At 45.9% G+C, this 12,992-nt stretch overlaps 1 protein-coding gene and 1 long non-coding RNA gene across 3 annotated transcripts; both read right to left on the bottom strand.

Moving 5' to 3' along the window:
• Window positions 1-598: 598 nt before the first annotated feature.
• On the bottom strand, window positions 599-3,894 carry LOC147983661 (uncharacterized). Its single transcript, XR_015615000.1, has 7 exons — window positions 3,503-3,894; window positions 3,077-3,170; window positions 2,441-2,513; window positions 2,221-2,332; window positions 1,974-2,092; window positions 1,343-1,605; window positions 599-1,232 (listed from the first exon to the last, which is right to left on the bottom strand). It is a non-coding gene; the product is annotated as an uncharacterized LOC147983661 (long non-coding RNA).
• Window positions 3,895-7,904: 4,010 nt separating this feature from the next.
• On the bottom strand, window positions 7,905-10,371 carry LOC125529271 (pyruvate decarboxylase 3). 2 transcript variants are annotated; one of them, XM_087543049.1, is made up of 3 exons: window positions 9,490-10,371; window positions 8,699-9,349; window positions 7,905-8,646 (listed from the first exon to the last, which is right to left on the bottom strand). In XM_087543049.1, the coding sequence occupies exons 1-3, from the start codon at window positions 10,161-10,163 to the stop codon at window positions 8,148-8,150; spliced, it is 1,824 nt and encodes a 607-aa protein (XP_087399175.1). In that variant the 5' UTR covers window positions 10,164-10,371; the 3' UTR covers window positions 7,905-8,147. The 2 variants fall into 2 exon arrangements, with proteins under 2 accessions (XP_087399175.1, XP_087399177.1); XM_087543051.1 differs by having other exon boundaries at window positions 7,905-8,625; window positions 9,490-10,367.
• Between the last annotated feature and the right edge of the window lie 2,621 nt (window positions 10,372-12,992).

The following is a 12,992-nucleotide window of genomic DNA, read 5'->3' as shown; positions in this document are numbered from 1 at the left end:
TCAAATTTCGTAAAGTTTGATCATATTTATATGAAAAAATATTAACATCTACAATGCTAAATTTATGCAATATGAAAACTAAAGTCATGATGCATCTAATGTTGTTGATTTCACATTTTGAATGTTGGTATTTTTTTTCTACTAGTAAGCTTGCACGTGCAACGCACGTCTCACTTGTCATCAAATAATTATCCAAACATGGGTTGATATTTACATAGTTTCTCATCCATACATGATATATCTCCAACAAAAATGTTTTTCATGTCGAGGCAAAACTAAAATGACATGTACAAATGAAGAAGGTGCAAATAAGATGAAAGATCAACCCATTTATAAGTCCCCTTAGTTTTTCACCTAATAGGATAAATGCATTCATAGAGAATTTGTATTGTAACTCTCGAGGAAAATGCAAATATCCAAATCAAAACTTCACAGAGTCAAATTAGAGTGGACAGACATCCCAAGTCCCCACTTTGCATGTCCAAATTAAGTCCAAATAAAATAAATGTTAAGAAACATAACACATGTCTATCCAAAAAGGAAAGGACTAAATATAACAGATATATCTGGTAGTATGGTAATATTTGATATGCCACAATGCTTCTTTATTTCTCAATTATTATCATAAGGAAAAATCAATAGAAAAGACATCAAACTAAAATTGTACTTGTATCATCACTATCTTTTAGCAGTTCATGCCCCTGGTAGTCCAACAAATATTCTGAATATGGCAGCTTACTATAGAGTAGGCATACAAACATTCTAATCTTCACTGGGAATAAAACAATATTTTTCATATAGTCAAAACCTCCTGAACAGCAAGATATTAATCGGCTGTCATCATCTTACCGAACCTGTCATACAAAGCATTGAAAAACGATAGAAGCTGATCTGTTGATCATTATACTTTGGCAATGGTTGTACTGAATATTAATTCCGAAAAAAAATCTCAAAAAGGCACAATAAATCAGGTTACCTACAAAACTCCATGTATCCATCACATATTTTCCATGTGATCATGAACTTACCTAAAACAAAACAATCAAGAGGAAGGCTGTAATTCAATAATCCATGAGAACATTGCAACGAAATGCCTACTGGTAAGGCATTTCTAGTATTCTTCTTCTTGAGCAACTTCTCATTTTCCCTCTCCCTTCTCCCCTTCTTTGCTTCCCGTGCCTCCCTCTCCTCTTTCCTCAAACACTCCTCTTCAATTTCCTGAAAAACAAGAACTGGAACTCCTATTTCAGTGCACTTCAGAAAGTGGCAAAACTCAGGAGATGAACTCATGAACACGGACACATACAAAAAATAAGAGATGTTAGCTAATAACGACACGTACATGTGAACACGGACGCATAATTACCAAGTTGCAACCTACAATCATGTACTCTTCTCACTTAGTCCACCCATACCTATACTCCATAGAGACTGATAAGTGCCAGCTACAACATCAATGGAAGGGAACCATGGAACTGAAAAAATATATAGGATGATATATCTTTATCACCGAATTAAACATGTATCACCAAATATAGGATGCTATAGCTGCAGCATTGGTTTTGTTGGATTCATTCAGCCGTGTGCTTCCAGAATCGGCGGAACCTGCACCACATCATGCCCATCCAAATATAAGCATTAAAAAATATTTCAGAATAGGATCAAATAATCTTACTTCTATGGAAATAATGCATTCTAATCCTTGGCAGCATAGCTCTGTATTCAATCTAAGGATTCCTGGGCAGAGGGTAGTTGTATACGAGGATAATCAACTTCCATGAACAAACATACAAAATAGACTATTTGGGGGCCCTCTAGTGTAGTAGAAGATAGCCACTATAAATTTGTAACATAGCTCAGTCAATCGGAGGCTTCCATCTCATTTTTTAACTACAACAATCTTAAGAGCTAACGAAGAAAAACATAAACTCCCAATCTGCAAACTATCCCACAAAATTTCTGTGTACACCAACCTGACATCATAAGTAGGCCTCCAACCTGACATCATAGGCTGGCCTACAAACATTTTCAACTGCACAGGCATCATAGGTAGGCCTCCTTGTCGACTACAGCTTAGATATACCTTAGTTACCTCCACAAACACCGGAAAAGTCTAGATTATCAGCTAGAACAACAGAAGATATTTATAAACAGTAATAACATGAACATAGATCGTCCAAAGCAAAGGGGAAGAACTGAGAGGGGGGAGAAGAGGCTTACCACTAAGTTTCGTCTCCAGCAGTGGTAGCGAGGAGGGCGGCAATAACTTCTGAGGGACAGACAAAAGTGTGCTTCACGTCCGCCCACACGAGGTGCAGGCCAACCTACATCTCTGAAATTGTTAACAGGAGCTTAATTTCCGAAGCGTTTGTCAAACACCCAAGAAACAAAACACTAAGGCCCAAGGAAACAACATGAAAATAGATTCAAGCACACGTACAATCGAGGCTGCAGCAGAATTTGCCAGATATGAACGGGTCCTTTGACGCAGAATAGACCAATCAAAGGACCTTCTGAAAATTACAAAACATACAAGACCTTATTTTTGACAATTGTTGCAATTACACGGCATGCCTCCAAAGTATTTGCAATTATGGCATTCTCAGTAATCTGAATGTGTAGCAAAACTCTGAATTTTGTATCGTAGAATAGTTGTGCTGACTCAGACCAGAAGCATGTATTTGTAAAAAATTCAAGAAAAATGGCACTTCTTAAGTATTAAAAAGTGAAACTCTGAATTATGTGCCATAGGACAATTGTGCTCACTCAGGGTTGTCGCTTGTATGCGCACAACTTTTAAGAAAAGTAGCGCTTCAGCAACTATGGAAAGATGATACACAAATGCCAACTGGAAGCATCAGAATCAGACAAGCATAAACAGCAGTTATGAGAATTGATTTCTCTGGTTTGCTAGGACACTTGTCCTCCACGGTTTATCAGGTAACTACAGTCATAACTAAACAGAGGTGGAACAGAAAAGAAAATCTGCGCCATATAAGTGCAGAACTTGTCTCTGGAGATCCATGTCGAAACATTCAATCGTCTCTTGCAGAACGACAAGGCCAGGGAAGAATACCTTCAGATGAGGCCGACGACGGAAGGGAAGAAACTTGTGCGGTTCTCGAACCAGCAGGGAACGGAGACAAAGCTTTTGGTACGTCCACTCATCTCTGCATTGATAAGAGATTCAGGATTGCATTTGATGGCACTATATTTGTTAGGTGATTTCGCTGGTTTGGGGGCATTTGTCATGATGTTTATCTTCAACAGAAGTTATTTTTATTGTGAAAATCAGAGGACCCGCAAAATGCATTGAACATTGTAGACAAGAAAACAATATGTAGTGTTTGTTTTTAGGACCCTCAAGATGCATGTTGATGAAGGTAAAACCATGGAGAAGTTAAGAAATCAGTACAAGCATATAACTGAACATAAATACTTGTGGAAGTGAAGAAATCAGTATAAGCATATAACTGAACATGAATATCGGAACATGATTTACCGAAAAGGATGTGGGTGTCGTCGGCGCGCCAGTTGAGCTCCCCGGGCGTGTCGTGGGAGTTGTGGAAGGCCGTCGGCGCCGTAGGAGCAAGGGCCGCCGGGCGCGGCAGGGCTCTGGCGGAGGAGCAGCGGCGGCCCGACGTGGAGGCAAGATGGCGAAGGAGCAAGGGCCGCCGGGTGCGGAGGCCGCGCACTGCCAAGGAGCTGGTGCGGAGAGGCGCCGGACCAAGCTCCACCGTCACGCTTCTTCCCTTCGATCTCTTTCATCTGGTGGGCGCAATGCAAGGGACGGCAACCCCTCGTCTAGATCCACCATTGCCGTCTCGCTCTCCCTGTCTGGTTGTCTCTCTCTTCCACGGCCAACGCGAGGAACGGGGACGGGGCAGGTTTGGAACCGTATGACGGGAAGGAAAAGAAGGAAACTGCAGAGGAAACAAATCGTGGATGCGTGGATGCGTGGTATACTGATGGCAGCGTGGGTAATTATGTGTGGCTAAACACACTTAGTGCTAAACATCAGGGCTATCTGGAACGTAGGATTTAACCCTCCGTGCGGTGGAGATGAATTGGTTCTCCGTCCTCTCGTGCTTTTATAGGGATAGTAGATAAACTTGGTCAAAATTTACGAGGTTTGATTTCAGACAAATCTTATATGCGAACTAAAAAGGATTGGAGGGAGTACAAAGTTGAGACACTTATTTTGGGACGGAGGGGGTAATTAGTAAGCAATAATGTTTCAAAGAAGGCATTTCATGTGAATCAAGTATCACTAAAACTATATACATTCAATGGAAGTAGGACTTTAAGAAGTTACTACAGACTCTGCTTGACTTTCATTGCATCCTTTTAAGTCAATTACCACATGAGCCCCAACACGTATATGTAGAGAAGAACATACGCTCCGGATCACCAAAGATAATGATATCACGAAGGCCAAGCCGACATCTCCCACTCCGCGACACTACCATATCCAACAGCTTAGAAATCTCTCCCTAATAATAAAGCACGGATTGATTCCGTGGGTTCACCGTCATCTTCCTTTTTTGTACCTTCGTAGTTGATAAAAATAAAAAAAAACGTGTTTATCCCCTCGATCTTGGTTTCTGTTCGGTCTTGGTTTCTGTTTCAAGTACGTGCAAAGGAATCGAAAAACCAAAAAAACGTTTCACGAACTAGGAAAAAAACATCTTTAAATAGCAATTTTTGGAAACTGGCACCTCCATTGGAAACAAAAAGAGACACAACAGGTGTGATAATAAGGGACTCCAGATCAAAATCCCAATCAGATCGGATGTCTTGCGTTTCCATATATACATACGAGACCAACAGGAGGATTCGTGACCAACAGTTTGCACGTACGTGTTCAAAGTGGCTTTGATGGACCCTGCAATGTTGGCTGGGCCAAGCATGAAGTCACGGCAATCAGCCTATGGCCCGACAAACCACGCTGCCCGCCTCGCCGCCAAAAACCCTCGCACTAATCGCCAATCAGCGAATCGAGTTCACGGTGAATCTGAAGGAGAGGGAGGACGAGGGGCACTGGATGATCAAGCTCGATCCTCATGCAACTGCCTAACGAGCGAATAGGACGAGCGAGGCGCCGGTGCCGACGATGGATGCCCTCGAGGCCTCGACAAAAATCGCTGGAATCCGCTATCTCCGTGTTGGGAGAACGACACTGAGGTGGTTCTGGGAGGCGTGCGTGGTGGCGTCAAGGCCATCGTCTTCCTGCTCTTTGTCAGGCGACAGGCTGTCGGCCTACTTCTCTTAACGGCTGTATCAGCCACATTGCCGATAGGTCGATCTGTCTACGTCGAGTCTGAGCATCAAAGCAGAGCAAGAGAGGAGCCCCGCAGCACGCGTGCTTCCACCATCGGCCGTGGTTCCAGAACCAACACTAGCCTCTGGCCAAGTGACCCGGCCTGCCCATCATGTCGATTGCCAAATCTCCCTCACGAACAAAAAGAAGGCGGCGATGGCTGCTAAGATTTTGGATCGGACACGGCTCCTGTAGAATAGAACGGCGCATCGAGATCTGCAGGGAGGGCCATGCTGCCTCGCGTGAAAGTGAAAGCCCAACCTAAACCGGCCTGGCGGACATGACAAGGTAAGAACACTGATGGAGAGATTTAATTTTGTTTGGTGTGTTCGTTGCATGATAGACGTCTGTTCTTTCCTCTTGTGCCTTGATCATTCAAGTTGGATGGCACGAGATTGACTCGCATAGGTTGGTAGTCAATGGTGCGTACCAAAGTGCTACCAATCTGCCCCAAGTTGTTGCATCAAGGTGAGATGATCACCCTGTTTAGTGCTCCTGCTCACTTCACAATGTTTTGTCGTGAAAGCTCAGTCCTAGAAAATTAAATCTTTTCATGTACATTCCTTCAGGCGGTGGATGGGGCACACACCTCCTCGGACCAATACTTCCCCAGGTGATCCCGTGCGACGAGCACGTCTATACCCTACAAAGCGGCTACTGCTGCACCCTCTTCGATGGAGGCGGCAAAGTTGTGGGCGTGTTCTGTAGCTTAGGGCCGCACCATGGGCAACCCGATCGTCGCTCTCACGGCCACCACCGCAGACTTTGTGGTAGGCCTGCTTATCCTCGCCAAGCATTGTAGGTCGAGATGACACACATAATGGTATGCATAATTCAACAAGTTTGCTGAAACATGTACCACTTTCTTCAGTAAAAAAATTAGATGTCCTGAATAAGCTCTAATATGTCACCATGATTGTTCTTATTGTTAAAGAACGGGGAAAAGTTCTTTCAAATAATTTACTTATTTTCAGATTTTTCTCCTCATGCATTTTTACTAGCTAGCTGGTGATGTTGAGTGATCCTTTTCCATATGAATGTGCATAGTATGTAATTTTTTTCAGAAATATTCTTCTGAGGGATTTTATTGTGTCACGGGTAAATACGATCTCAGGTTCCCATGTACTGCCAAAGTATCATTCACAAGAATTTATTATATTGTTATCAGCTATGATTTATGCTATTTTTTAACATTTCGCTAAATGTAAGACTATATCATTATTTGTTGGTTAAATTTTTATATTATATATTTGCATATGTGTACCGTTACTTAGTTAACATGATATGTACAGGAGAATTAGGTGGGACTACATTATTAATAATCATTATAGGTCTTAGCTCGATTTAAAGGTTGTAATTTTGTTACTCTGAGGCAAATGCACATGCCTTTTTGCTCACTGGAAGAGCAGGAAAAGGTGAAACCTGAGACGGATCTGACACATGCATTGATTCATATTTTACCAATGATGCTTAGTGTTTCTCTTGTCGAGTACAAGGAGAGAGCTTCAGATGCTAATTCATCACTGTTTTGTAAATATTATTTGCAAAGCTACATTCTCTAAGGTGTAGCAACGCATGGTTGGAATCTTCCATGTTGTCAAGTTTTCAAAATCACAATGGCAATGGTTTCAATAAAAATGAGTTGAACTTCCAATGTGTTTGATTTGCCAAAGGCCAACAAATGCTACCAATCTAGCGCCACTTCAATAAGAAACGCTAAAGTTTGTATGTCTGGTAAGCACTATTTTAATTTTTTTTCCTGGTAAGCACTTTTTTGTGGTTGATTTAAGGGTCCAAAAATCAGAATTATGTAAGAATCATGAAATTTCTGTTGTTGGGGATCAATTTCCTATGAATGAGTTATTGGTCTGCCATTTTAGTATATGAACATGACTAGGATAGCGATATTTTGTCAACTCCATTATTTATAGCCATTTAATGTGTTTTTGTGTAATAATATATTAGTTGCAAGTATGTGTGATGTGAAGCAGGCATGATGGGACATGTGCAGAGCGACTGAGAGTATGAGGCATGGTGTATGAAACATGTGCGGAGAGGGACCCATGGATGGCGACCATCATCTCCCACACAAGAGATTAGTTTAAACATCCCCTTTCCTTGGCAGGGTTAAACGACAAATATGTCGTGAGGTGGTCAAGCTCATCCCCTTGGCATTGATAATGTCTAGACGTGATGTGACTAGATGGATAACTCAGCCATGATCGGGGAAGGCCAGAAGGAGGATAGGCGGTGACACGTGTAGGGACGATTTGTTTAAATAGAGGTCATGGAATGAAAGCGGGGGATGTGTCCTAGAGTCATGCCTATTATACTAGGGCCTACACAATATAGTTTTTCTCCCGTTGCAACGCACGGACATTTTTCCTAGTAATGAAAAAAACTCGACATCTCTCAAGCGTCATGAAATCTGCACACGAGAAACCACAAGTTTCAATCCAAACTTCACAATTAACTTCGCCATGCCGTTCTTCACTCGTGGGTTATTGCGGTCGGTTGTTTCATTTTGATTTTGTCTACAGTTGAGAAATAAGAAAATCTGAGTGAGATAGGAAGAGCTCGAGGCTAAAGATTGCCAAACATATTTTGTTCAACTCTTATTATAGCAGCACAAAGAGGAGACGAATTAAGAGGAAATATCGTCCAACTTTATTATTCAACCAAAAATTATTCGAGCCTAGAAATACTAATATATGCGAAGTTAGAATGCATGCAAGCATGCTAGTAAAATCAAACGTACGTCGGATTCTAGTAAATCGAAAATGCCTGGCTCAAATCATCAAAAATCTAGATCTGCTACTAGTGTGGTCTACTGCGGGTTGGGTGGCCTGGAGTTGGCGGCGGAGACCCTGGATCCCCACTCGAGGAGCTCCTTGCTGGTGTCGTCCTTGTGCGCCACCACCTCGATGAAGCACAGGCAGTCCTTCTTGTCCCCGGTCGCCGTGTCGATGGCCGCCGTCAGCTCCTCCTCGCACGTCACCTTGGCGGTCCAGCAGTTTCCCTCGCCGTTGTGGATGGCGTCGATGAGGCCGGTGTAGTTCCAGTTCTTGATGACGTTGTAGGGCCCGTCGTGGATCTCGACCTCAATGGTGTAGCCGCCGTTGTTGATGAGGAAGATGATGCTGTTGTGGCCGCAGCGGAGCATGGTGGACACGTCCTGCGCCGTTACCTGGAAGCTGCCGTCGCCGATGCAGGCGATGACGCGCTTGTCCGTGGCGCCCTGCGCGTAGCCGAGCAGCGCCCCGACCGACCAGCCGATGGAGCCGTACTGCATCTGGAACTCGTACCTGCACGCACGGATCACAAGGCTGCTCATATCAACTCAGCAGGACGTGTTAACAAGAAGTAAATCATACATACCCGCAGCCGTCGGGGAGCTTGAGCTTCTGGCAGTTGAACCACGAGTCGCCCGTCTCCGCGACGACGGCGCTGTCGCCGGTGAGCATCTTCTGGATGTGCTTGAAGAGCACGTTGACACGCAGCGGTTCGCCGGGCTCGCTCTCGGGCAGGTGCCCCTCCGGCACCCAGATCCTCTTGTAGTTTTCGTAGGCCGTCGTGTTCTTCTTGAGGCGCTTGCCCAGCTCAGTCAGGAAGTCCTTCATCATGATGCAGCCGAAGGCCGGGCCGTTGCCGACGGTGACGCGGTCGGGCTGCACGATCACCGCCTTCTCCTTCTTGAGCAGGAACGAGTAGCCCACCGAGCTGTAGTCGTTGAAGATGGGGCCGGCGAAGAGGTAGGCGTCCGCCGACTCGACGATCTCGGCGCAGAAGGCCGTGCTCACCGCGCCCCAGTAGGTGCCGAGGAAGCGCGGCAGCGTCTCTGCCACCAGCCCCTTGGCCGACGGCATGGTCGCCACCGCGTAGCCGCTCGCGTCGGCCAGCTCCGCGAATGCCGTGCCTGCCTTGGCCACCCGCAGCTTGGGCCCCGCCACCATCACCGGCTTCACGGCCTTGTCCAGGAAGGCCACCGTCGCCTCCACGGCCGCCTCCAGGCTCATCTGGTTGCTCATCCTGCATGCATTGCACACGTCAATTCATCCGTCAAATATATCTTCCCATGCATGTATACAGCGCATGATCGATCATGGCACGACACGTATCATCAAGAAAATAAAAGCAGAAAAGAACGAAGGGAGCATACTCCTACAAACCTTGGTGCGAGGAAGTAGGGGACGGGGTCGCGGCTGAAGGTGGGGTGGGGGACGGCGGGGAGGTTGCAGCTGACGCTGATGTAGACCGGCTTGCTCTCCTTGAGAGCCGTGGAAATGGCCTTGTCGATCTGCTCGTGGGCGTCGTCGAGGTTGTTGACGACGGCCTGGTAGCACGTCACCGGCGTGAAGCACCGCAGCTCCTGAGAGAAATCAGGGAGGCCGATGGTATGATGAAGAATCCGGTTGGTGCCGTAGTCGTTGGAGTTCGGCCCGCCGACGATGCAGATCAGGGGAAGGTTCTCGCTGTACGCGCCGGCGATGGCGTTGAGCACGCTGAGCCCGCCGACGGTGAAGGTGACGGCGCACGCGCCGACGCCCTTAGCGCGCGCGTACCCGTCCGCAGCGTAGCCGGCGTTGAGCTCGTTGCAGCAGCCGACGAGGCGCAGCCCGGGCTCGGCGATGAGGTGGTCGAGGAGGGTCAGGTTGAAGTCGCCCGGCACGGCGAACACGTCGCTCACGCCGATCTGCACCAGGCGCCGCGCCAGGTGGCGCCCCAGCGTGGCGGAAGGGGAGCCGACGAAGGTGGGCGCCGACGCCGGGAACGTGGCGGGGCACGCCACCGCGCCGCTCGGCGCCCCCTTGGGCCCGTCCACGGATCCGATGCCCGTCTCCATGGTAGGTCGGTCGATTGAATGAGGTACGTACGCGAGGAGCGATTGGGAGGCGAGAACTGTTTTCTTGGGTGGTTTGACCCGTGTTGGTCGTGGCTATTTATATGACGAGACAATCAAGGACGGCAAGTAATAGAATCGGGCAAGGAGTGCTTTGCTTTCGTTTTTGTCGCCTGCTATGTCGCTGCGTCGTGGGGTCGGGAGCCTCCTCGGGGCCACCTGTCATCCGGCGGTGGAGGGAGTCGGAAGAGGCATTATTTCGTTTGTGAATTGAATCGGGTGTTAATACGGAGGGATTTTGGTTTGGAGAGCAAGACAAAGTTTTTCTTACGCCACAAGGTGGTCGGGGGCCGGGCCGAGGTTGGTTTTCTTCTTCTTCACAAAATAGCAACACGTTTCCTTTCAAAAAGAAAAGTTCCATGAGTGAGGACGTCCTGAAACTAGGTGCATCTACACACGTTTATTTAACGCATTTTAAACGGGTTTTAAAATGTCAAAAAAATCATGCGTACAACTCTGCAAAAATATGTGCATGACACATAGTTTTGCGAAAAATATCTTTTCATTTTGCATCTGCAGAAAAGAAAAATATTAGTGCTGGAAAATAGCGTTCCATGAGCCCCCCCTTTTTTTGTCTTTTTACAAAGGCCCGAAAAAGGCCGCCTCTCCACGAAACTATATGCATGCACAGAATGTGAAGATGTACGCGTGCAACTTTTCTGGATTTTTTTGGCACTGAGAAATATATTTTTAGGTGGGTGCAAATATACCCTATTTCATTCATGTATTTTTTCAAGTTTCACTCTAAATCTCTATTCCTAATGTCTGAGTTGGTTGAATAGTATTCACTGTTTATTTTCGTCCCATCACTTTCAACCATTTTATTTCGCTGATTTTTTTCGTCCCCTCCCCCACCCCACCGGTTTAGTTTCGCATCACCCTCACACAACGAAAAAATCTGAACTGTCAGAACTTTCCATACTGACGCAAGTTATTTAGTTATATCGTTATGTGAAAGAATCAATCACGATCAATCTCTAAAGATCAAAGCTAAATTAATTACCTTAAATCGCTCAATTACATTAATTAGGAAACAAATAACCATTTTTAAGAAATCTTGTTATTAAAGCATTTATGTACCTACTTAATTTGTAATGGAATATTATCTTATTATTAAAGTATTTATGTACCAATTTAATTTGTAATCAAATATTATCCAATGGCAGCAAAAAAATGTGAACACCTCATCTCACTTCCATCGTCCTGCCCTATCGCTCGAAGAGTCCGAGCGCCGCCGCCACCACGTAGCCTCGTGCCCTACCCCATCCCGGATTCCTCCCTCTCCCTCACTCTCTGTCTCTCGTGCACGCTCACGCAGGGGATGGGCCGCTCGGCCGCTCCCCGTAGGCTGCCACCATCCTCCTTGGCATCGTGTCGTCAGCACCTTCGCTAGTTATCGAGGGTTCCATGAGCTCGGTCTGATCCGGTGTTGTCCGGTTAAGAGTTGTGGTCGCCTTTGCCTCTGTCACATCGAGCATCTCTGTGGCCATTGCCGCGCAGATCGTGTAGATTGCCGTCGATGGTGGCCTCTCTATCACTATGGCGCACTGATTCCCCATGTATCCATCGCATCCGAGGACCTCCTCTGGCAAGGACATAAGAGTCAACTCATTGTTGAGGATGGACGGCCGCTGCCACGAGGTGAGAGCTGCCTCATCCTGTAAGGAGGTGGGCGACGTTGCCGCCATTTGTCATGGACCAACATGGATGCCGCTTCCGTCGTGTTGGCATGCAGGGACGGCCCTTAGGGAGGGCAGGGGGGCGGCCGCCCCGGGCCCCCCAAATTCAGGGGCCCCTCCCCAGGTATGTATACAACTAGCCTACAAGTTTCGGCCCAGGGAGGTAGTGTGTGGACGCAAGCAAAAGCATCGAACTTTGTCTCAGAAAAAGGAAACGTATCGAACTAGCGATTATCCCTCTTCTCCTTTCCAAAACAACGTAGCAATTCTTCCAATTCCATCACATAGCAATTATAGCTCGAACAAAATCATCACGCCATATTCTACGCCATCCATTCTGTGATAACAAACACACCGCCCTGCTCCTTCCTCCTCCGGTCGCCAGTTCGCCTTCTCCCTATTCCCGGGGCCCCCGATCGTGAGAGGCTAATCAGAATACTCAGTACGCGGCGCCGCTTTGATCTCTGGCCTTCAGGCGCTGGACATGCACACACTCATTGCCGATTCGCCGATCTAATTTCTTTTCTAATTCCTGGAGCAAGACGAGTCCACAACTCCACATCACGTCATCGCGTCATTGTTGAACGCCCTACCACCAAAGCTGATCAGATCATCCAAGGTACTCCATAATCCTTAATACTTACGCACTATACGTTTAGTACTGATTAAGTAATTTATCCTTAACATGCATGGTGCATAGATCTCATCAATTAACCATTAAGTCATTGTTTATTTATTTATTTTTAGCACGTTTAAAAATGATACAATGTGTGGATGATGCAACCAGAGAGGCTCTCTGGATAAAAGAAATCAAGAGAAATAATGGATTGGCGGTTGTTGTTTTGGAGGAAAATAAATAAATTGATAGGAATTCTGAATCTGAACAAGATGGAAATGTTGACATCAATATTGGTGATGAAAATGTAAGTGGTCCTAATAGTATAGTTATTTCAATAGGTTCACAAGCAGAATCTTCTAGTGTTGATGAACATCTAGTTTTGCATTTTTCCTAATTAAAAATTATGAAATCCACTTTGCTAGATGGTGTAATGTCTACTATATATAGTGATTTTCAAGTATGCCAGAGAAGTCA

The sequence above is a fragment of the Triticum urartu genome, chromosome 2A, assembly GCF_056163025.1.
Source record: "Triticum urartu cultivar PI428250 chromosome 2A, HENAU_Tu73, whole genome shotgun sequence".
NCBI lineage: Eukaryota > Viridiplantae > Streptophyta > Magnoliopsida > Poales > Poaceae > Triticum > Triticum urartu.
This window is presented reverse-complemented; position numbering and strand designations above follow the sequence as displayed.